Raw genomic sequence first — 23,409 nt, 5'->3', positions numbered from 1 at the left:
TAGAACGTGTACTTTACTAAGAAAGTGTTATCCCCAATATAACATTAGTTACATTTGACCACTTTCTAAATGGCATTGTGTATTCATATTTTAATATCTGTTGACATGTGTGTTTTGTTAAGGGGTGTAACGACTCACCTAGACTAACATTTAGTCTCTGAAATCTTATATTACACAATATCCTTCTTGACTCTAAAAATAAATAAAAAATTCCCTATGCTGATTTGTGGAATAGAGCTAGCTTGAGCTGGCTAGACTTGCTTTTGTATGCATTTCTAGATTATGTTTTTTTTCATAAAATAAATATATTCCACGGTCATGGTGCAGGACTACGACTCACCTAAAGTGCTGCTCTGTGTGATGATACGCATATTGAATCATTATGTTATATAACGATACAAACAATGTATTCAAGGTGTATAAATAATTTGAATATTCATAGTACTTACTGCTTGAATTTACAAGAGACCTCAAACCACTGTTGGCTAGATGCTAGTTTTCATGTATTGTTCACTGTATTTTGATATTATATATTATGCATTGTATCACATCAAAGTGTATCCTTACAGCCCTAGCCAATAATATTATGTTGACCCGTTAACAGGTTAAGATCCGGGTTAGAATATGTTTTCAACATCCCATGCTTGTTGTAAGAGGCGACTAATGGGATCGGGTGGTCAGGCTCACTGACTTGGTTGATTCATGTCATTGTATCTCAATTGCGTGGATCGATGGTCATGATGTCAATCACTGGATTGTCTGGTTTATTATTTACAGACCGCCATCATATAGCTGGAATATTGCTGAGTGCTGAGTTAAACAACAAATAAAAAATAAAAAATGTTTTGTATAAAAAGTGGATTTCATTCGTCAAAACTATGTGCAGTTCCTATATACCATGTATTTCTGTATACTATTGGATGAGAAATAAACACAGAAATGTAAAGTACATGTAAATTTCTATTAGTTTCTTGACTTGATGTTGATGGGTTATTGCAAACATCTTCTGGAGGCAAGTGTGGTAACTGACTATAAAAGTCCAGTATCCACCCTTGCCAAAGTAGGCTGGAATTATGGAGTTATATTTTGGCTGGACCAACGAGTCTTTGCATAGTCCAATCAAAAGACCCGTTTTATGACAATATAGATCTTGATCATTGACCAGATCGTCTTCACTGGGCGACACCATTATATTTTAAGCAAATGCAAGTGATAGGAGAGGGTGAATCTGATTGGTTAAATGGAGGGACATAGAAGGGACATAACTCATAATAGCCACCGGTGGCCGTACGATCGAGCCCAGAAATTCCAGCATTTTTCGGCAAATGTGGAAACTGGACTAAGTCAGTTAACTCCCTTGTCTCGGGAAGATGTATATCTAAATACATTGCAAAACCTTATCCTCACACACTTGATAATGCAGCCCCTTTCAGAGTAGATTCAGTACAAGGTTTACAATAGTGTGTCTTCACGGACAAGAATTGTGGGATGACACAGATGTAGGGAATTACATCTGTCATCCCAAGTTAACTTACATGAGGCAATGGCTAGTTGTCAGGTAAATAGTTTATGTCATTTTTCTCGTTAAGACCTAGGTAAAATATTCAGCAGGAATAGTTAGGTTAAACATGAATACCCCAGTATTAAAGTAGTTTTGATTAACACTATATTTTGTTTTAGGTACAAGTGTGGGAGTGCTGTCATGCAGGGATGATGACCCCGCAGACGTTATTGCTGGCTACGGGGTACAGAGTCAGACCCTGGAGGTGGATCAGAGTACCGGCGAGGTCACCGTTAACCGACAATTAGACAGAGAGGTAGGACACGTTGACCCATTTATTGTGGGGCCAGTGAAGGAGTTTTGGGTGGATTAATGTCGCTAACAGTATTTCCGTCGTGTCACGGCGTACAAGGAATGATGGAGGAATCACAGTGTGACTCAGGGTATGGGGATAGCACACTGGCACCCAAATCTATAACGTGAGCCATAACCACTGGATTCTGGTACAAGCTCCTTCCCAGCGCGTGACACCTTCGTTACACTCTCGGTAACATCGCTGCCACCAGTGTGGGCGCGGCCATTACAAGAATCTTGAAATTTGGCCTCTAACCCCAAATGTAGTAACGTTCATACTTTTGTTTATTTCTTTGGGAATGCCATCATAGTTCATTTTGAAAAGGTTGACGGCGATCCATGTTTTCCAGATGAATTTATTTTGTTGTCTGTATAATCAGATTGGGTCGAGATTGCAGACTAACGGAAAATCAACCAACTTCTCCCTTACATTCTTACTATATCAATTACATGATAGTTTTAATGAAATTGAAATTGACAAACAATGAATGAATTTAGTAGGGGTAAGTGTATTCGGCGTCACAACAGTCATCACTTGTTTTTAAACACAACAGTCATTCGGATGGGAGTTCAACTCCAAGCATGGTTGTGGCCACCAAACAAAGTGGGGAGTTTTGACTGGTGGCAGCGATAGTATAGAGAGCTCCACGACAGTCAGTCAAGTCGATAATCAAGATCTATATTGTGATAAAACAGGTCTTACATTGCAAATTGCATCTAATTACATGAGCACCATGATTAAAAACATGAAAAGATTTGGAAAATATCTGTTGACAACGAGTTGGCGGTGCACATGCTTTGCAAATCCTGCAATCGACCAAAATCTGCATGACAGTTTAAGAACTGGTTTTCGATTTCATTGCGCGATTTTGATTGGACAATGCATAGATTTGTTAGTTCAGCCAAAATGTAACTCCATAATACCAGGCGAGTTCGGCAAGGGTGGAAACTTGGACTTTTACAGTCAGTTAACTCCCTTGCCTCGGGAAGATGTCACTGGTCAAGTCTACCATGCATTCAACATCCATGCACTAGGTATCTTTTGTTTGTGAAAAGATTTTGTAGTTTTATTAAGAACTATTGTATTTTCCTTCCAGAACTATTTGAGAGAATTTCAGAATACAACAGCAGACAATGCTCGTCTGCTCAAACCAGTGTTTACATGCTGGGACAATAGAGGCCTAACAGTAAGTCATGTAATCGGTCAGAATACTGGACCTTGTGGGATGTAGTTTTTTTTTATGTATGCACATATTCATGATGTGACCCCACCTGTAAACAGTTTGTTTTACCTGTGAAGATCCAGGTTATTTTACCTGTGAAGATCCAGGTTATTTTACCTGTGAATACCCACATTATTTTATCCATGAATATCCAGGTTGTTTTACCTGTGAATATCCTGGTTATTTTACCCATGAATGTCCAGGTTATTTTACCCATGAATATCCAGGTTATTTTACCCATGAATAACCAGGTTATTTTACCCATGAAAATCCAGGTTATTTTACCCATGAATATCCAGGTTATTTTACCCATGAATATCCAGGTTATTTTACCCATGAATATCCAGCTTATTTTACCCATGAATATCCAGCTTATTTTACCCATGAATATCCAGCTTGCCGTGAAAGGTGACTATGCTTGTTGTAAGAAGGGACTAACAAGATCCGGTGGTCAGGCTCGCCGACTTGGTTAATGCGCGTCATTGTATCCCAGTTGCATGGATCAATGCTCATGATGTCAATCACTGGATTGTCTGGTCCAGACTTGAATATTTACAGACCGCCATAGTAGAGCTTGAATATTTCTGAGTGTGGCATTAAACAACAAACAAAGAACAGTTTATTTTGGACCCCACACTCATTGTTTTTGAGGACACTTGTGGATAATGACCGTTGTGTGTCTGATAATTTCTCTCCTCGCATTTTGGTCATTCCCTTTTGAAAGTCTTTGCACTGTGAACGTTTTGTTTAACAGGACACGCTATGCTTTTACATGTAGGGTATTCCTAATGCCGTGTAATGAAGGATGTAGTGTTGGGTTTGATCCCTGTAAAACGTTTAATATCTTTTCCATATTTGCAGGCATCAGTAGAGGTTGACATTACGTTAACAGATGTTAACGATGAATCCCCTGAGTTTCTCAATGGCCCATATAGCACGGGTGTGAATGAGGTAAGTACCACAATCTTACAGAGAATCATTCACATGATAAGAGAGGGGATAATGAGGAGTGAGTGAGTTGGGTTTAACAGTATTCCAGTCATATCACGGCGTGTCAGCTTAATGTGGGAGGAAAGCCCGAAGTGATGCAGGCCTCAGACGTTTACCACTTCGGTGAAACCCACGAGCACGGGTATGGTGCTGACAAACTTAGAAACATAATCAGACTGAATCGGGATTCGAACCCACAATCATAGGCTTTTGGCGTGCCCAAGGGACGCAACTCTGCACAGCGAATCCGCGGTGCCTTAGACAACTGGGCCACCCGTGCCCCCTGGATTATGAGGAGGTAAATACAGATAGACAGACTTTATTCAGTACTTACGCCCTAGGCCCATAATACAAGCTAGATGGATAAAATAATTAAATGTACATGCTGAATAAATAGCTGGAGAAAAGTATGATTTATGTTACAGGAAAAGGTAATTTGCCTCTTATCTTTAGTACTTAACAAAGGAATTTAATCAAACATTTAATAGTATGGATATTGTCGGTTGACATAAGCCTTACAAAGATTTAAGTTGTTGGTGGATGGTTAGCAGAACATTCTCTTCTCAGTTTGGAATAGCTGTCACTTATCAATCAATCTTTATTTCAAGTACTGAAAAGGCCATAGGCCTATTGTACATATATACTTACAGTAGCAATGGGAGCAATAGGAATTACATATATCGTAACAAAATATCATATCTATAATGCAGAGGATCTGATGTTCATTGCATGATATATATACATTGAAAGATATTTTGTGACTGTTTCAATATGAGATGACATGAGGATATAAAATTTGTCTATTCTAGGATTCAGATAAAAATATTTATGTATGTATTCTTTTCTGATATTTGCATACAATGGACAGACTAACAAAAAATGGTATTCATCTTCTATCTCTTGGCAAGTACAATATTTACACAATCTGTTTTCCCATGGTATCGCTAAACGTCTACCTTTTTTTATTAGAAGGTCATGAGAACTACATCTGAAACGGGATAGTGCTGTTCGGAATTTCTTAACATTTATATCCAAAAGATATTTTTCGGTCAGAATGAATGATTTAAAACAGGTGTAATGCTTTAATTTATTGTGTAAATCTAGGGAAGAGTACCACTTTTGAAAATACATATCTTTTAGCCTTTGTGTTAAATTATATATGAAACGATCTGGTACTGTTACATGTTGCTCTCTCCAAATGTACTCATACCCGCAAGATTGGAGTATCTTTTTGACACCCGAGGCCCAGTTATTTTTACCTCTGCTATTGTAAAGAATCATCATGTAATAGCATTTCTTTGGTAATCTGGTATTTGGCATTTTAAGCAATTTTATCCAATATTTTATTACTTTTATGTAACTAAATATATATTGGGTATCACTTATCAACAACACATGTAATTCATCCTCATATAATCAGAGCCCCTGGCATGGCAGGGGTGTTCGTTATGTGGGGGATTTGTATGGCGGCCGCATTCAACAGCAAGTCTAAAGTTATTACACCGAAACATGGTTAATATTTTTCATTGATAAGAGAGAAGACTACAAGTTAAATAGGTTTCTACATTTAAGTCAAGATTAAAACAGAGAACAATAATTAAATTCAGATGAAGCGTAGAGGGAGTGATGATAATCTTGAAAGAAGCAGTCTTTAAATCTGTTCGAAAATTACCATAAATGATGAGGTGCAACCAATGTCCTGAGACAGCCATATAAATCCAAAACATATCTAAATAAAATATTTCTTACATGAGATGCCAAAGTATTTTTACCATTATCATCCTGGGCCTAGATTTTCGAAATGATCTTGGTTAGATAAATCTTAACTGCTTACGTTCAAAGATAAGATATCTTAAGACTAAGATAAGATAGATTTTCGAAACAATCGTAAACCTGTCGCAGATCACTCAGAGCTACGACACCTATCTGTAGCGGGAGAATAGCTCGAAGTCGTCAAGCGTATCGAGGGGACAAGTTCTGTCTCGGAATATCCTCGGTCTTGTCATCAAATCATTGTCATCTTCATCATGAAAAATGTCCAGAGCAAAGTATGCCGCCATTTTGGATGAGGATAAAATAAACTTACGACAGGTATAGGGCTATCTTAGATTTACGACAAACTTAAGATATCTTAGGGCTACGATAGTTTTGAAAATACGATTTCCTTACGATAACTTTACGATAATTTTAGAGCTAAGATCGTTTTGAAAATCTAGGCCCAGAGTCTTAGTCCTGTTATATTGGTGTGAAGTCTATGCGGCGTGAAGTCTATGCGATATGAAGTCTATGGGAAGTCTATGCGGTGGGAAGTCTATGCGGTGTGAAGTCTATGCGGTGGGAAGTCTATGCGAAGTCTATAGCAGAAATCTGTGAAAGAGAACATTTTGATACATAGATTGAACTAATGCCAATATCATTTGGGTTATCCTTTATTTCAATTAAGCAGTATTACCATTGCTGCCTATAACAGGCTAGGAGAAGCACCGTCCGTACTGATAGTATGTTAGTGAACTTCACGATTATGCACTCTTTGAAAATTAAATCTGATCACTACCCAGATAAAATGTGAAAAGAAGTAAATGTGAGGCCATTGGTAATTGTCTGATGGTGGTGGTGTGAGATAGAAGCCATTCCTTTATAATTTGCTTATTGATCGATTGCATTGTCTCCAGAATGCTGGAGTTGGAACCACGATATTCAGCGGCGTATCAGTACGTGATGAAGATAGTGCAGACAATGCCCGTGTCAGAGTCGCATGTTCTGGAACTGATTTTGAGGTGAGTCACCTGTGACGAGGGCAGGGGAATGACTTGTGTGGCAGTCGTGGGTTGAGGGAGCTAGAGAGGAGCAGAGAGGAGGAGGGGGGCAGGGGAATGACGTGTGTGGCAGTCGTGGGTTGAGGGAGCTAGAGAGGAGCAGAGAGGAGGAGGGGGGCAGGGGAATGACGTGTGTGGCAGTCGTGGGTTGAGGGAGCTGGAGAGGAGCAGAGAGGAGGAGGGGGGCAGGGGAATGACGTGTGTGGCAGTCGTGGGTTGGGACAGCTAGAGAGGAGGGCAGGGGAATGACGTGTGTGGCAGTCGTGGGTTGAGGGAGCTAGAGAGGAGCAGAGAGGAAGAGGGCAGGGGAATGACGTGTGTGGCAGTCGTGGGTTGAGGGAGCTAGAGAGGAGAAGAGAGGAAGAGGGCAGGGGAATGACGTGTGTGGCAGTCGTGGGTTGGGACAGCTAGAGAGGAGGGCAGGGGAATGACGTGTGTGGCAGTCGTGGGTTGAGGGAGCTGGAGAGGAGCAGAGAGGAAGAGGGCAGGGGAATGACGTGTGTGGCAGTCGTGGGTTGAGGGAGCTAGAGAGGAGGGCAGGGGAATGACGTGTGTGGCAGTCGTGGGTTGAGGGAGCTAGAGAGGAGCAGAGAGGAAGAGGGCAGGGGAATGACGTGTGTGGCAGTCGTGGGTTGAGGGAGCTAGAGGGGAGGGCAGGGGAATGACGTGTGTGGCAGTTGTGGGCTGAGGGAGCTAGAGAGGAGCAGAGATGAGGAGGGCAGCGGAATGACGTGTGTGGCAGTCGTGGGTTGGGACAGCTAGAGAGGAGGGCAGGGGAATGACGTGTGTGGCAGTCGTGGGTTGAGGGAGCTAGAGAGGAGCAGAGAGGAAGAGGGCAGCGGAATGACGTGTGTGGCAGTCGTGGGTTGAGACAGCTAGAGAGGAGGGCAGGGGAATGACTTGTGTGGCAGTCGTGGGTTGAGGGAGCTAGAGAGGAGGGCAGGGGAATGACGTGTGTGGCAGTCGTGGGTTGAGGGAGCTAGAGAGGAGGGCAGGGGAATGACGTGTGTGGCAATCGTGGGTTGAGGGAGCTAGAGAGGAGGGCAGGGGAATGACTTGTGTGGCAGTCGTGGGTTGAGGGAGCTAGAGAGGAGGGCAGGGGAATGACGTGTGTGGCAGTCGTGGGTTGAGGGAGCTAGAGAGGAGGGCAGGGAAATGACGTGTGTGGCAGTCGTGGGTTGAGGGAGCTAGAGAGGAGGGCAGGGGAATGACGTGTGTGGCAGTCGTGGGTTGAGGGAGCTAGAGAGGAGCAGAGAGGAGGAGGGCAGGGGAATGACGTGTGTGGCAGTCGTGGGTTGAGGGAGCTAGAGAGGAGGAGGGCTGGGGAATGACTTGTGTGGCAGTCGTGGGTTGAGGGAGCTAGAGAGGAGGAGGGCAGGGGAATGACGTGTGTGGCAGTCGTGGGTTGAGGGAGCTAGAGAGGAGGAGGGCTGGGGAATGGCGTGGGGGTTGAGGGAGCTAGAGAGGAGCAGAGAGGAAGAGGGCAGGGGAATGGCGTTGGGGTTGAGGGAGCTAGAGAGGAGGAGGGCTGGGGAATGGCATGGGGGTTGAGGGAGCTAGAGAGGAGCAGAGAGGAGGAGGGCAGGGGAATGGCGTTGGGGTTGAGGGAGCTAGAGAGGAGGAGGGCTGGGGAATGGCGTGGGGGTTGAGGGAGCTAGAGAGGAGCAGAGAGGAGGAGGGCTGGGGAATGGCATGGGGGTTGAGGGAGCTAGAGAGGAGCAGAGAGGAGGAGGGCAGGGGAATGGCGTGGGGGTTGAGGGAGCTAGAGAGGAGCAGAGAGGAGGAGGGCTGGGGAATGGCATGGGGGTTGAGGGAGCTAGAGAGGAGCAGAGAGGAGGAGGGCTGGGGAATGGCGTGGGGGTTGAGGGAGCTAGAGAGGAGCAGAGAGGAGGAGGGCTGGGGAATGGCATGGGGGTTGAGGGACCTCGAGAGGAGGAGGGCTGGGGAATGGCGTTGGGGTTGAGGGAGCTAGAGAGGAGGAGGGCTGGGGAATGGCATGGGGGTTGAGGGAGCTAGAGAGGAGCAGAGAGGAGGAGGGCAGGGGAATGGCGTGGGGGTTGAGGGAGCTAGAGACAACACTATTGATACTATTGCAACATAGGTACAACTATATATTCTGTGGTGTAGCGTCAATTTGATGTTAACTTTTGATATTTTGTCATCAACGTATACCGGTGTGGCTGTAGACTTCCATTGCATCATTTGTTCCATGGATCAATACATCCCTAGTAGTGACTGATCAAGTTGCTATTTTTAGGAGTTAATGAATGAGCATTTACAGATGAGAGTCTGAACACATTTTAAAGTACCGGTATCTCATTGTTTATTTGACACAAGTGATGTAAATTGTGTGGTTTATTATCTGATTATGGTTGAAAATCTTTTTCTAGTCGCGGACAGCGTGTGATGCATTTACTGTCCAAACACTCCAGACTGGGGCAGGGAGATATAGGTCGTCCATAGTTCTACAACGTCAACTTGACTTTGAGTCACGACGAAGTTACACCATGACTCTGAAGGCAGTGGTAAGTAGGAAGTGTGGAATCTGTTGTCTTGTGTCTGTGTGCCATGAGCTTATACATCATTCTGGTGCAAACTGATCAGCTCCCTCATGTTGATCTGGCTAAAAGTGTTCACATATTACACATACAGACACACACACACATACAGACACACTCATAGACACAAACACACACATACATACAGACACAGACACACATACATGCAGACACACTTATACACTCACAGACAGACACACACTCGCACATGCACACACACACATAGTGTTCACACACACACACATACAGACACACTCATACACTCACAGACAGACAGACACACACGCACACACACACACACAGTGTTCACATATCACACACACATAGACACACACACATAGACACACACACAGACACAGACACACACACACACACACAGACACAGACACACACACACACACACACACACACACACACACACTCTCTCTCTCTCTCTCTCTCTCTCTCTCTCTCTCTCTCTTCATTTCAAAATACACAGTAATCTTTCTTCTCTTCCAGGATTTAGGAACTCCTGCTTTGACCACATCTGTGAATGTGCTGATCAACGTGGCCGACACCCAGGACACTCTACCCGAATTTGTCAATGTTCCTCTCACGATCTATGTCAAGGAAAATGTGCCACAGGTTAGTTGATATACACTAGGTATAGGAATTGTGAACATCATTGCATATATCAAATATTGTACACAATTTTATCATAGTCATGGCGAAAGAAAAAAAGGAAGAATAATTTTAGTCTTCGCTGGTCCTTTCACATATTTTGGGCCTGTTTAGGAGGTCATGTGGTTGAAGTGAGTGCTTGCCATGCTGAAAACCTGGGTTTGATTCTCCACATTGGTAAAATGCGAGAAGACGTCTTGGGGTTCCGGTCTATAGAAAAACAGCATGACACACCCACTGACACACCCACTGTGCACACACTGACGCATCCCCTGACACACCCACTGACACACACACTGACGCACCCTCTGTGCACACACTGACGCACCCTCTGTGCACACACTGAGGCACCCACTGACGCACACATTGACACACCCACTGTGCACACACTGATGCACCCACTGACACTCCTACTGATACACACACTGACACACCCACTGACACACACACTGACACACCAACTGACACACCCACTGACACACCAACTGACACACCCACTGACACACACACTGACACACCCACTGACACACACACTGACGCACCCACCGACGCACCTCTGTGCACACACTGACGCACCCACTGACTCTCCCACTGACACACCCACTGATGCATCCACAGACACTCCCAGAGACACACCCATTGACACACCCACTGTGCACCCACTGACATACCCATTGACGCACACACTGACACTCCCACAGAAACACCCATTGACACACCCACTGTGCACCCATGGACACACCCACTGACACACCCACTGTGCACACACTGACGCATCCCCTGACACACCCACTGACACACACACTGACACACACACTGACACACCCACTGACACAACCACTGTGCACCCACTGACACTACCACAGACACACCCACTGACGCACACACTGTGCACCAACTGACACACCCACTGACGCACCCACTGGCGCACCCACTGACGCACCCACTGACACACCCACTGGCGCACCCACTGACGCACCCACTGACACACCCACTGACGCACCCACTGACACACCCACTGACACACCCACTGTGCACCCACTGACACACCCACTGACGCACCCACTGACACTCCCACTGACTCTCCCACTGACACACCCACTGACACTCCCACAGACACACCCACTGACACACCCACTGTGCACCCTCTGACACACCCACTGACGCACCCACTGACACTCCCACTGACTCTCCCACTGACACACCCACTGACACTCCCACAGACACACCCACTGACACACCCACTGTGCACCCACTGACACACCCACTGACGCACCCACTGACACTCCCACTGACTCTCCCACTGACACACCCACTGACACTCCCACAGACACACCCACTGACACACCCACTGTGCACCCTCTGACATACCCACTGACGCACCCACTGACACTCCCACAGACACACCCATTGGCACACCCACTGACACACCCACTGACCCACCCACTTACACTCCCAGACACACCCACTGACGCACCCACTGACACATACAGACACTCCTACTGATGCACCCACTGACACTCCCACTGACACACCAGCTGTGCAGACACTGACACACCCACTGACACACCCACTGTGCACACACTGACGCACACACTGACTAACCCACTGATGCACACACTGACACTCCCACTGACTAACCCACTGACGCACCCACTGACGCTCCCACTGACACACCCACTGATGCACCCCCTGTGCACACACTGACACACCCACTGATGCACCTTCTGTGCACACACTGACACACCCACTGACACTCCCACTGACGCACCCACTGACACACCCACTGTGCACCCACTGACACATCCACTGACGCACCCACTGACACATCCACTAAGTTTTGTAAGGTTTGACACCTGAATACAATGGGCCTTTTTTGTTGTATCTCCAGAACACATCTGTGCAGCTGCAAATTGGTGCTCGTGACGGAGATCAGGGTAATCCTAGACCAGTCAGGATTAAGATTAAGAATGGTAAGTCAAGATGTTCTTTGTCTAATTTATAGCTGTAATATTCCTGAGTGCGGTGTTAACACATGATTGTAAATTACTTGAACCAGGTTGTATTGAGAGTTGTGTGTTGTAGATACTCGTGGCTTGTTCCGTCTTGGGCCATCAAAGCCGGATCCTGTTGATCAAAGCATCTACAGAGCTCCTGTCATCGTCAACGCACCCATTGATCGAGAAACCCTTCTTGGCTCGTACAGGTTCGAAGTTGAGGTGAGCAGGTAACGCAAGCAGTTAAGGTGTTGGTAGTACTCCCATTTCTTTGAGTTCACTGTAAACTACAAAATAAGGAAGTTTTTATTCACACCTTAAAGGAATAAGTGTCTTCATCTGATTAATCTCCCTTCTGTATCTACACAGTCATTAAACACAGAAAGTGCTGTATAAATGTTGAAACCAAGGTTCTCTTTTGGTTTAGTTGTGCCAATCATGGTGATCTTTGTCTGTTAATATTTTCATCTCTTGAGTGATTACCACTATTCCTATTTCTGCCCTGAATAATATCCTTATAAGTTTGCTTTTAACGGCAATATATTTTGTATCCAGGGAGCGAACATTTCGATTACCTTAAAACCAATTGCCACCCAGTGAGATCAAGTTAAATACAAAAACAGTTGCCGTAAAAATCATATATTTGTTTTGAATTCCATTTATGAGTCAATCATAAGAGAAGAAAATGCAACCTACCACTTGATGTAAGTGATAATTTGTTAATATCACCCACAAGGGTAGAAAGAGCATATAATAACTATCCAATATTTGCACATATGTATTTTAGTGATTCTCAATGCTGATTGGTCAGTTGAAGCCATATGACATCACCATGTTTCCTTGTTGGACAAATATGATATGATGTCATTCTTTTCGTCACAAACTGATTCCATTACATCATCTGTACAATAGGCAGCCTTCAGTGAAGTTACTCAAAAGTTACAAATTATCCGTCCTTCGTGAAAGAATGAAGTCCCTCGGCTTGGGATTAACACCATTCATTCACTTGGGACAAGTAATCTGTAATTAAGGAATAAACGACAAGTGGGAGTTGTTTATCATAATAATAAAACACTGCAGGGAGAATAAACCATGAGGGGCGCATAAACATACGACCAAGGGTCATTTGTTTCTTACATGAGATATCAACATTATGTACAGCCTCTTTGAGGATAGTGATTAAATGTACAAGCTTTAAAAATATTTCCTCAAATTTTTATAAAGATGACTCTCTGGATAAAATCTGACCTGAGAAATGTCTGACAAGTCTATTTAACGAAAGGTTGGTTAAGTTTAGTATTTCCCGCATATTCTCACAAACCTCACGTCAATCATCGTACCTTTTTTCTTAATACCGTCATATGTCTCCCACCTTTCCATGCAAACCACCTTTATCTGCATAGCCCAGCTACATCTATGGGGAACAACTCAATAGACACTTCCCTCTCAAAATAAATGAAGTCCAATATATGACGTCATTGAGTTGCGAGCGCATATTCAAATCTCCAGAAATGATGTCATGATAGAAGAATGTTTTATTGTGAAATACACCACTCTTTGTTCTTCATTGTTCTTTGTGATTTATCACGTAGCTATGTTATATTTCCTCATTGCTTGTTTTATATTCAGTAATAATTTGACGAACTTTTATGATCTCTACAACTTAGTATTGTGGTAGTTGGCACATTCTCTCAAGAATCATTATCCTTCCAGTCAGCACTGGGGGCACGGGGGGCCCAGTCGTCTAAGGCGCTGCAATTCGCTATGCAGAGTTGCATCCCTTGGGCACGCCAGAAACCTATAATTGTGGGTTTGAATCCCGGTTTGCCAGGGTTATGTTTCTAGGTTTGTCAGCACCATACCCGAGCTCATGGGTTTCACCCAAATGGTAAACGTCTGAGACCTGCATAACTTCGGGCTTTCCTCCCACATAATGCTGACACGCCTTGATATACCGTATTCGACGTAATAAGCGCCCCGCTCTAATAAGCGCCCACGTCGATATTTGTTAATATACTCGCAAGTGAACAATCCTAATTAGCACCCCTTCTGATTGATTAATGTACACAAGGCTGTTCATTCGTGGATAATATGTTTGTTTTATGCACCCTTAATTATGGGCAATTAAATTCTGGAAAATATATCTGTCGTTCATAAACATTTCAGCATAAACCACAAAATTTACACTCTTTGAACTCTGTTGTTTTTTACCCAAATAATATTTTAATAAGAGCCCCCTATTTCTAATTTTGAGAGCGCCCTGGGCGCTTATTATGTCGAATACGGTAACTGGAGTACTGTTAAAAGCGGTGTTAAACACAACTCACTCACTCCAGTCAGCACTTATATTTGTGTGTTTCCTTCAGGCTGTGGAACTGGACAATGGCACAGAAACAAATGCTAGGCGGGACTCGTTTGTTCAAGTGGACATCTTGGATGAGAATGACAACATCCCCTCCTTCTCTAATACCACGTACAACGTCTCCCTAGCGGAGATAGACAGCAACGCCCAGAGCAACTTCCAGATCCCCGACCTCAACATACAGGTCATAGACAGGGATGATGTGAGTTAATGTCAACATTGGAATACTTGACACGTCAAGATCCGGGTATAGAATAGGTCTTCAGCAACCCATGCTTGCCGTAAGAGGCAACTAACAGGATCGGACGGTCAAGCTTGCTGACTTGTTTGGTGCATGTCATCGTATCCCAGCTTCGTAGATTGATGCTCATGATGTCAGCCATGGGAGTATCTGGTCCAGACTTGATTATTTACTGACCGCGTCATATAGGTGGAATATTGTTGAGTGTGGCGTTAAACAACAAACAAACAAACATTGAAATACTGTCTTAGCAAGAAAGACAATCAGCTTGTTTGTTTGTTGTATAATGCCGCACTCAGCAATATTCCACCTGTAAATAATCGAGTCTAGCTTAGACAATCCAGTGATTTACATCATGCGCACCATTCTTAAGCAATTGGGATACGGTGACATGCATGCAAGTCTGGCCAACCATTCCTGTTTGTTTCCATTTATGACATGCATGTGTTGCCGAAGATCATTTCTAATCCTCATAGGGGCAATCAGCTTGTAATATTATGGATATCAGGGCTGGGACGAGTCCAAATATACTACCAGGGTACACACCCTCCTATTACTCAACCCTACCCGGGTACCTGCTGTAGACAAAATGTCTAATTGGGAAACATTTGATCATAGCCCTATCATAGTCTGAGCAAATGTATTTAGATAGTTTTATGTTTATTCAAACATATTAAGTCAGAAGGAATGGGTGCATAGTCAGAAAGAAATGCGAACATGTGTCACTTATAGTGTCACCATAGAGTTCTAGATCATTTTTGCCATTAAACAATATATCACATGACAAACCACAGGTCCGGGTAGTCATGTGGGTACCCGAGTCCTACTCAGTACCCACCCAACCCGAGTACCCGACCCGAGTAACTTATTATCGGTGTGTTTTATTCCTTTCAGCCCAGCAATGCCATGTACACAGTGGTCATAGTTGATCAGTCACAGAACACATTTAAGATCTTCCCAGAAGATGAAGTGTCGGGAAATGTCGCTGTCAACTTGCTTGTCATCAACGCAACCCTGCTAGATTATGACAAACCAAGCCTAAGAACCCAGACAGTGGTGGTGAGTGCCATGGGCAGAAATTCTGCTGCTTCTCTAAAGATTGAATGTTCTTAATAATCTCTATTCAGGGGCCATGGGTTATCCCAAGTTGCTGCAATTTTCTTTGTAGAGTTGTGTCCCTTTTAGTTGCCTGGATTTGCTGATATTGGATTAAAAAAGGCAGAGTCTTCCCAACAATGAACCTTGAACCGTACCACGAATATGTTTCACAAAGGCGGTAAATGTCTACAATCATTGTCATGTTGGACATTCCACACTGAACTGCCATTCATGACTTAACAAAAACTTTGGTTTTTAGCTTTGTAATCATGACAGTGAGTTGGTGTATGATGTGTACATCCCCTGTAGGTAGTCCTGGCTGTGCTAGTGTCACATCACACCCGGTGTCCATCCCCTGTAGGTAGTCCTGGCTGTGCTAGTGTCACATCACACCCGGTGTCCATCCCCTGTATGTAGTCCTGGCTGTGCTAGTGTCACATAACACCCTGTGTACATCCCCTGTAGGTAGTCCTGGCTGTGCTAGTGTCACATCACACCCGGTGTCCATCCCCTGTAGGCAGTCCTGCCTGTACTAGTGTCACATCACACCCTGTGTACATCCCCTGTAGGTAGTCCTGGCTGTGCTAGTGTCACACCACACCCGGTGTCCATCCCCTGTAGGTAGTCCTGGCTGTGCTAGTGTCACATCACACCTGTTGTACATTCCCTGTTGGTATTCCTGGCTGTGCTAGTGTCACATCACACCCTGTGTACATCCCCTGTAGGTAGTCCTGGCTGTGCTAGTGTCACATCATACCCTGTGTACATCCCCTGTAGGTAGTCCTGGCTGTGGTAGTGTCACATCACACCCGGTGTCCATCCCCTGTAGGTAGTCCTGGCTGTGCTAGTGTCACATCACACCCTGTGTGCATCCCCTGTAGGTAGTCCTGGCTGTGCTAGTGTCACATCACACCCTGTGTCCATCTCCTGTAGGTAGTCCTGGCTGTGCTAGTGTCACACCACACCCTGTGTCCATCCCCTGTAGGTAGTCCTGGCTGTGCTAGTGTCACATCATACCCTGTGTACATCCCCTGTAGGTAGTCCTGGCTGTGGTAGTGTCACATCACACCCGGTGTCCATCCCCTGTAGGCAGTCCTGCCTGTGCTAGTGTCACATCACACCCTGTGTACATCCCCTGTAGGTAGTCCTGGCTGTACTAGTGTCACATCACACCTGTTGTACATTCCCTGTAGGTAGTCCTGGCTGTGCTAGTGTCAGATCACACCCAGTGTCCATCCCCTGTAGCTAGTCCTGGCTGTGCTAGTGTCACATCACACCCAGTGTACATCCCCTGTAGCTAGTCCTGGCTGTGCTAGTGTCACATCACACCCTGTGTTCATCCCCTGTAGGTAGTCCTGGCTGTGCTAGTGTCACATCACACCCTGTGTGCATCCCCTGTAGGTAGTCCTGGCTGTGCTAGTGTCACATCACACCCTGTGTGCATCCCCTGTAGGTAGTCCTGGCTGTGCTAGTGTCACATCACACCCAGTGTCCATCTCCTGTAGGTAGTCCTGGCTGTGCTAGTGTCACATCACACCCAGTGTACATCCCCTGTAGGTAGTCCTGGCTGTGCTAGTGTCAGATCACACCCAGTGTCCATCCCCTGTAGCTAGTCCTGGCTGTGCTAGTGTCACATCACACCCAGTGTACATCCCCTGTAGCTAGTCCTGGCTGTGCTAGTGTCATATCACACCCAGTGTCCATCCTCTGTAGGTAGTCCTGGCTGTGCAAGTGTCACATCACACCCTGTGTACACACCCTGTAGCTAGTCCTGGATGTGCTAGTGTCACATCACACCCTGTGTACACTCCCTGTAGGTAGTCCTGGCTGTGCTAGTGTCACATCACACCCAGTGTCCATCCTCTATAGGTAGTCCTGGCTGTGCTAGTGTCACATCACACCCTGTGTTCATCCCCTGTAGGTAGTCCTGGCTGTGCTAGTGTCAGATCACACCCAGTGTCCATCCCCTGTAGGTAGTCCTGGCTGTGCTAGTGTCACATCACACCCTGTGTCCATCCCCTGTAGGTATCAAGTGTTACCATTCGTTATGTATGCTGTTTTAGCTTTTTAAATTGCATGATATCACTGGAATATGTTCTATCCTGTTGTATTTGTTCTGTTTCAAACAGCTTGAAGCTCGCGAGTCGAATATCAATCCAAGAACCAGCACAGCAACGGTCAGCATATTCCTGCAGGACCTGAATGATAACTCCCCTCAGTTTACTGAACAACAGTATGAATTCACACTACCTGAGAATGCACCAGTGGAGACCTCCATCGCCACCATAGAGGTAATGTACAGGAATCTCGGGCAGGATAGTTCCCTTGTACAAAAAATGCCTCCTCGGCCTAGTGGTAGAGCATCCGCCCGGAGAGAGGAAGGTCCGGGGTTCGCTCCCCGGCCCTGTTATACCAAAAGACGTTAAAAGATGGTACTTGTTGTTACCCTGTCTGGCGCTCGACATTAAAGGGCTAAAGCAAGGACTGGTCGGCTCGGAGTCAGTATACTGTGTCTGAGTGGGATATTCATGTTAAACTGCGGCATGGTATCTCAATGTGCTAGCACTATAAATCGGCATCAGTCCGGACTAGTACAAGCAGCCACACACACACGTGCATGCACGTTGCTATATAAGTGCAATTATCTTGGGACGCGACGTTAAAACCCAATTTCACCTCAGCTCACCTTGTACAAAAAACTCACTTCATGTCAGCAGTTATGTTTTACAAAGGAATTTAAATTTGTCTAAAAAAATAATAGTCTTGCTTCTCAGGCACCGGCCACTTCATCATAAAGTGTGCCGCATGTTTCATTTTTATTTCCATTTTAAAAATCAACAATACTTCAAAACAATGAGAACCAATACAACACAAATTTAGTTCCCTTTACATGCTGATGCTTTACTGTGCATCTTGTGTTATGGTCATGGCGGCAAGAGGGGTTTGTATGTTTGTTTATGATTTATTTGGTAACATACTATTTTGGACAAGCAAAAAGGAAAAAAAAAACACTGCCTGCCCGCACTATATTTTCAAAAGTTATTGCCTGAGAACAAGTTCTTTTATTTTTTTAAGCCTCATGTCCATGTTGACACACAGCTGTCATGGATGAGGAGGTATCAAGAGTTTTATCAATCAGAATTGAAAATCAATTTGTATCTTTCAGGCTGTTGACATAGATGAAGGCAAGAATGGCGGAGTCTTGTACAGCCTAAGAGGAACTGGAAATGACCAGTAAGAGTGACTTAATTTATCATAATAATAGGCTATTTATATTGTGCGTATTTCCAAGCCACTAAGGGGCATGCTCAAATTATTATTGTGTCATTTCTGGCATGCCCAAGGGACGCAACTCTGCACAGCGAAAAAGCCACACCTTAGATGACAGGGCCACCCGTTGTAAAGTATTAATGATAGCTTCCTATGATAGTTGAACTTTTGCATCACTGAGAGACTCACCAGTTTATTACAGCTCCCATGAATAACTCAAAGTCATTACTTTATTGTTACCTCCTATTACAGATTTACAATCAATGCAACCTCGGGGTACCTGAAGCTGAGCAAGCCACTGGACTATGAGACACAGAAGGTGTATCAGATTCTCGTCAATGCCCAGGATGAAGGCAGCCCTCCCCGCGAGACCTCAAGAACCCTCACGATCAGAATCACAAACATTAACGATGAGCTTCCAATCCCAGAGAGAGCTCTTTATCAGACATATGCACAGGAAACATCCCTCGAACTCCGACCAGCTGTAGTGGTGCAGGTAAATGTGCTGTTAGGTTTGGTTTCAAAAGTCTGACTGACCCACGATTTCAGAACCCGAAATTTTATGTCACATTGGAATTTAGTAGTCAAGAATATTCATCAAAACGTTCATGTTTGAAAAGTAAATAAATATTGTTTGTACTACGGCTGGGACAGGTAACTCGGGTACTCGGGCCGGGTGGGTACCCACAGGACTACTCGGACCCGTGGTTAGTCATGTGATATATTGTTGAATGGCAAAAATTATCTTGAACTCTATGGTGACACTGTAAGTGACAAATGTTTGTATTTCTTTCTGAGAGCTACAGTGGGTACCTGGGTAGGGTCGGGTAATAGGGGTTTGATACCTGGGTAGGGTCGGGTAATAGGGGGGTGGGTCCCAGGGTAGGGTCGGGTAATAGGCGGGTGGGTACCTGGGTGGGATCAGGTAATAGGGGGGTGGGTCCCAGGGTAGGGTCGGGTAATAGGGGGGTTTGTCCCAGGGTAGGGTCGGGTAATAGGCGGGTGGGTCCCAGGGTAGGGTCGGGTAATAGGGGGGTGGGTCCCAGGGTAGGGTCGGGTAATAGGGGGGTGGGTCCCAGGGTAGGGTCGGGTAATAGGGGGGTGGGTCCCAGGGTAGGGTCGGGTAATAGGGGGGTGGGTCCCAGGGTAGGGTCGGGTAATAGGGGGGTGGGTCCCAGGGTAGGGTCGGGTAATAGGGGGGTGGGTCCCAGGGTAGGGTCGGGTTATAGGGGGGTGGGTCCCAGGGTAGGGTCGGGTAATAGGGGGGTGGGTCCCATGGTAGTAAATTTGGACTTATCCCAGCCCTAGTTTGTACCTGCCAACCAGTTCTTCTGCATGGAAAGAAGTCGAGGCAGCATTCTAGTAGAACAAGTAGGAATTAACATATTTCTTTTTATGCTAAGATACAAAATGTAAACAAAATACAGTAAACCACATTTATAACAAACTGACGGATACAACAAACTGGTTTTTGGCTTCAGACATTTGCTGCATATATGCTGTATATATGCTTATAATGAACTATGGTTATAACAAATTAGTGGTCCCTTTGAGTTTGTTACTGTACTTCTTTAGATAATAATGTTTTCAAGAAAGTGAAAGCTGAAAGTTTAATGACAATACACAGTTGTCACTTGTTATTTCACTGTTGAAGAGGCCCCGTTCGTTTGTTCATTCGTTTGTTGTTTTACGCCGCACTCAGCAATATTCCAGCTATATGACAGTGGTCTGTAAATAATCAAATCTGGACCAGACTATTCTGTGATTGACATCATGAGCATCGATCAATGGGATTGGGAAATGATGACATGCATCAACCAAGTCAGCGAGCCTGACCAACTGATCCCGTTAGTCGCCTTTTACGGCAAGCATGGGTTGCTGAAGACCTATTCTACCCCCAGTCTTCACGGGTCGAAGAGGCCACGAGAAGTTCTTCATGTTATAAGTGTTTCTTTGTTTCCAGGCTCGTGACAATGAAGACCCTTCTAGTAACATCACATACAGGATCATAGCAGGAAACACCCGTAACAACGCATTCCAGGTGAACGAGACATCAGGCGAGCTCACACTTGTCAGCTATATCGACTATGATGAAACTCCCAGCAATGGACGGTGAGTGCACTTGATCTGGACTTGATCTGGACTTGATCTGGACTTGATCTGGGTGGAATGTCTTGGGTTTACCACGCTTTTAACAGTATTCGAGTCATATCACGGCGTGTCAGCTTAATGTGGGAGGAAAGCCCGAAGTGATGCAGGTCTCAGACGTTTACCATTTCGGTAAAACCCACGAGCACAGGTATGGTGCTGACAAACCTAGAAACATAATCGGGGCGAACCGGGATTCGAACCCACAAATTATAGGTTTCTGGCTGGCCCAAGGGACGCAACTGTGCACAGCAAATCGCGGCGCCTTAGACGACTGGGCCACCTGTGCCCCCTTTTCACATATGTGATGACTGTGTTGATATGCAACTTGTTGGCCAAGAAATATCTATCTCAGTTCTTCTTAAAGGTTTCCAAGAAAACTTCATTGATATACCATGGTAGCAATCATGAAAGATTTAAAAAAAAGCAGTTTGTTTATGTTTGTAAGTATACATCGGTGTTCCAGTGTCCGAAAAGACCTGATTATTTTTTAATATTTTATTTGTACTTGTGGTTGAAATGAAATTTGCAAGGTAAATATTATGTAACAAATGTTATATTTGGGATAAAGCTTTCTTAGTAAAGTACAGAATCTCGTACTTGTTTGGGTTGAGTCCCGTCCAGGACATGGAGGTGAAGAGGACATTGCAGGTTGACATTTGCAAAATAAAAGTTACCTGAGTGTGGATGTTGAGGTGTTGCTTCGTTTTCTGCAGCTTTGAAGTGGTGATCCAGGCTTCTGACAATGGCAGCCCCCCACAGTATAACAACATGACCGTCAGGGTGGATGTACAGGTAACGTCTGTCTCCCTTCTGTTCTCATTGAGAAGTCGAAATAATTGATTTGATACAGATTCAGATCAGGTGCATGAATCTTGATATGAACAATCATTGGTATGAATTATGCCTTTTGGTATTTAGAACTTTCCACTCCTATAAGAAATGGTTTAATCACAAACATTTCATTTTCAAGACAAGTATGCATTTTCACAGAAATGACATTTAGTGAGTGAGTTAAAGCTTTACGTCACATCGGCAATATTTCAGCCATATCGTGACGAGAAATGACATTTAAGTTTCGATACTAGTCAGCATGTGTTTGTATTTACTTGCGATGCCTGCAGGATTAGTTCAGTCTGTAGCACTGCAAGTATGTGTGGGTCACATACATTAATGTCAGTCTTTCTGTTTATATTTGTAAGGTTAAAAAAATAATAGTCTTGGTTCTCAGGCACTGCCCACATCTTCATAAAGTCTGCCGCACGTTTTTTTTTATTCCATTTTGAAAAAAAATGAAAAAATCCTATTACTTAAAATTAATGAGATCCAATAAAGCACACAGTTACTTCCCTTTACATTAGCACTGTTTTACTGCGCATCTTGTGTTATGGTCATGGCGGCAATAGGAGTTTGTTTATGTAGGGAGGTCCTTTCCCAGGTTTATGGTAGACAATCGTTTATTTGGTTACATACTAGTAAACACCACCAACTCGCCCGTACTATGTTTTCAAAAGTCATTGCCTGAGAAATTCTTTTAGTTTCTTAAACCTAAACTCATTTTATTATTTTGGGAGGTATTAAATATTTATCTGTGTTTAATTATAATTATTATTAAGTAATTACAATGATGTACTTGTCATCTTCCAGGATGAGAATAACAACTCACCCACCTTCATGAGCGGATCATATTTTGCCAACATCACAGAAATGGCCCCTACAGGTAAGAATTGGGTGGTGGCCAATCAGCTCCAGTTAGTCACCACTTGAGGACCAAGTTGACCAGTGGTCACTACAGCTCACTGCTCAGAGCTTTCTTCCTTGGGTTCCACTGGTCAGTGGATAAAATTACATATTTGCCCCAATTAGGGTACTGGCGCGTGAAGATCCGGGGTAGAATAGGTCTTCAGCAACCCATGCTTGCTGCAAGAGGCGACGAAAGGGATCACAGCTTTTTGAGGGCAGTCTGTAAATAATCGAGTCTGGACCAGACTATCCAGTGATTAATATCATGAGCATCGATCCACGCAATTGGGATTGATAACATGCATCAACCAAGTCAGCGAGCCTGACCCCCTGATCCGTTAGTCACCTCTTACGACAAGTACAGTCGCCTCTCATGGCAAGCTTGGGTTGTTGAAGAATCCGGATCTTCACAGGTCTGTTTAAACTTCATGTCACTCACCTCCACATA

At 44.6% G+C, this 23,409-nt stretch overlaps 1 protein-coding gene across 1 annotated transcript in view; it reads left to right on the top strand.

The window, feature by feature from the left end:
- Positions 1-23,409, top strand: part of LOC139468372 (cadherin-87A-like) — a 51,270-nt gene that overhangs the window by 4,417 nt on the left and 23,444 nt on the right. Inside the window, exons 5-20 of the mRNA XM_071250293.1 lie at positions 1,681-1,817; positions 2,953-3,042; positions 3,940-4,029; positions 6,741-6,845; positions 9,275-9,409; positions 9,941-10,066; positions 11,994-12,075; positions 12,188-12,321; positions 14,466-14,663; positions 15,597-15,761; positions 17,930-18,091; positions 18,967-19,034; positions 19,323-19,566; positions 21,034-21,182; positions 21,935-22,013; positions 22,866-22,938. Coding sequence (XP_071106394.1) covers positions 1,681-1,817; positions 2,953-3,042; positions 3,940-4,029; positions 6,741-6,845; positions 9,275-9,409; positions 9,941-10,066; positions 11,994-12,075; positions 12,188-12,321; positions 14,466-14,663; positions 15,597-15,761; positions 17,930-18,091; positions 18,967-19,034; positions 19,323-19,566; positions 21,034-21,182; positions 21,935-22,013; positions 22,866-22,938 — 2,037 coding nt within the window. The remainder of the gene's footprint in view (positions 1-1,680; positions 1,818-2,952; positions 3,043-3,939; positions 4,030-6,740; positions 6,846-9,274; positions 9,410-9,940; positions 10,067-11,993; positions 12,076-12,187; positions 12,322-14,465; positions 14,664-15,596; positions 15,762-17,929; positions 18,092-18,966; positions 19,035-19,322; positions 19,567-21,033; positions 21,183-21,934; positions 22,014-22,865; positions 22,939-23,409) is intronic.

This window comes from Haliotis cracherodii, unplaced genomic scaffold (genome assembly GCF_022045235.1).
Source record: "Haliotis cracherodii isolate W230 unplaced genomic scaffold, xgHalCrac1.p SCAF_2, whole genome shotgun sequence".
Lineage (NCBI taxonomy): Eukaryota > Metazoa > Mollusca > Gastropoda > Lepetellida > Haliotidae > Haliotis > Haliotis cracherodii.
This window is presented reverse-complemented; position numbering and strand designations above follow the sequence as displayed.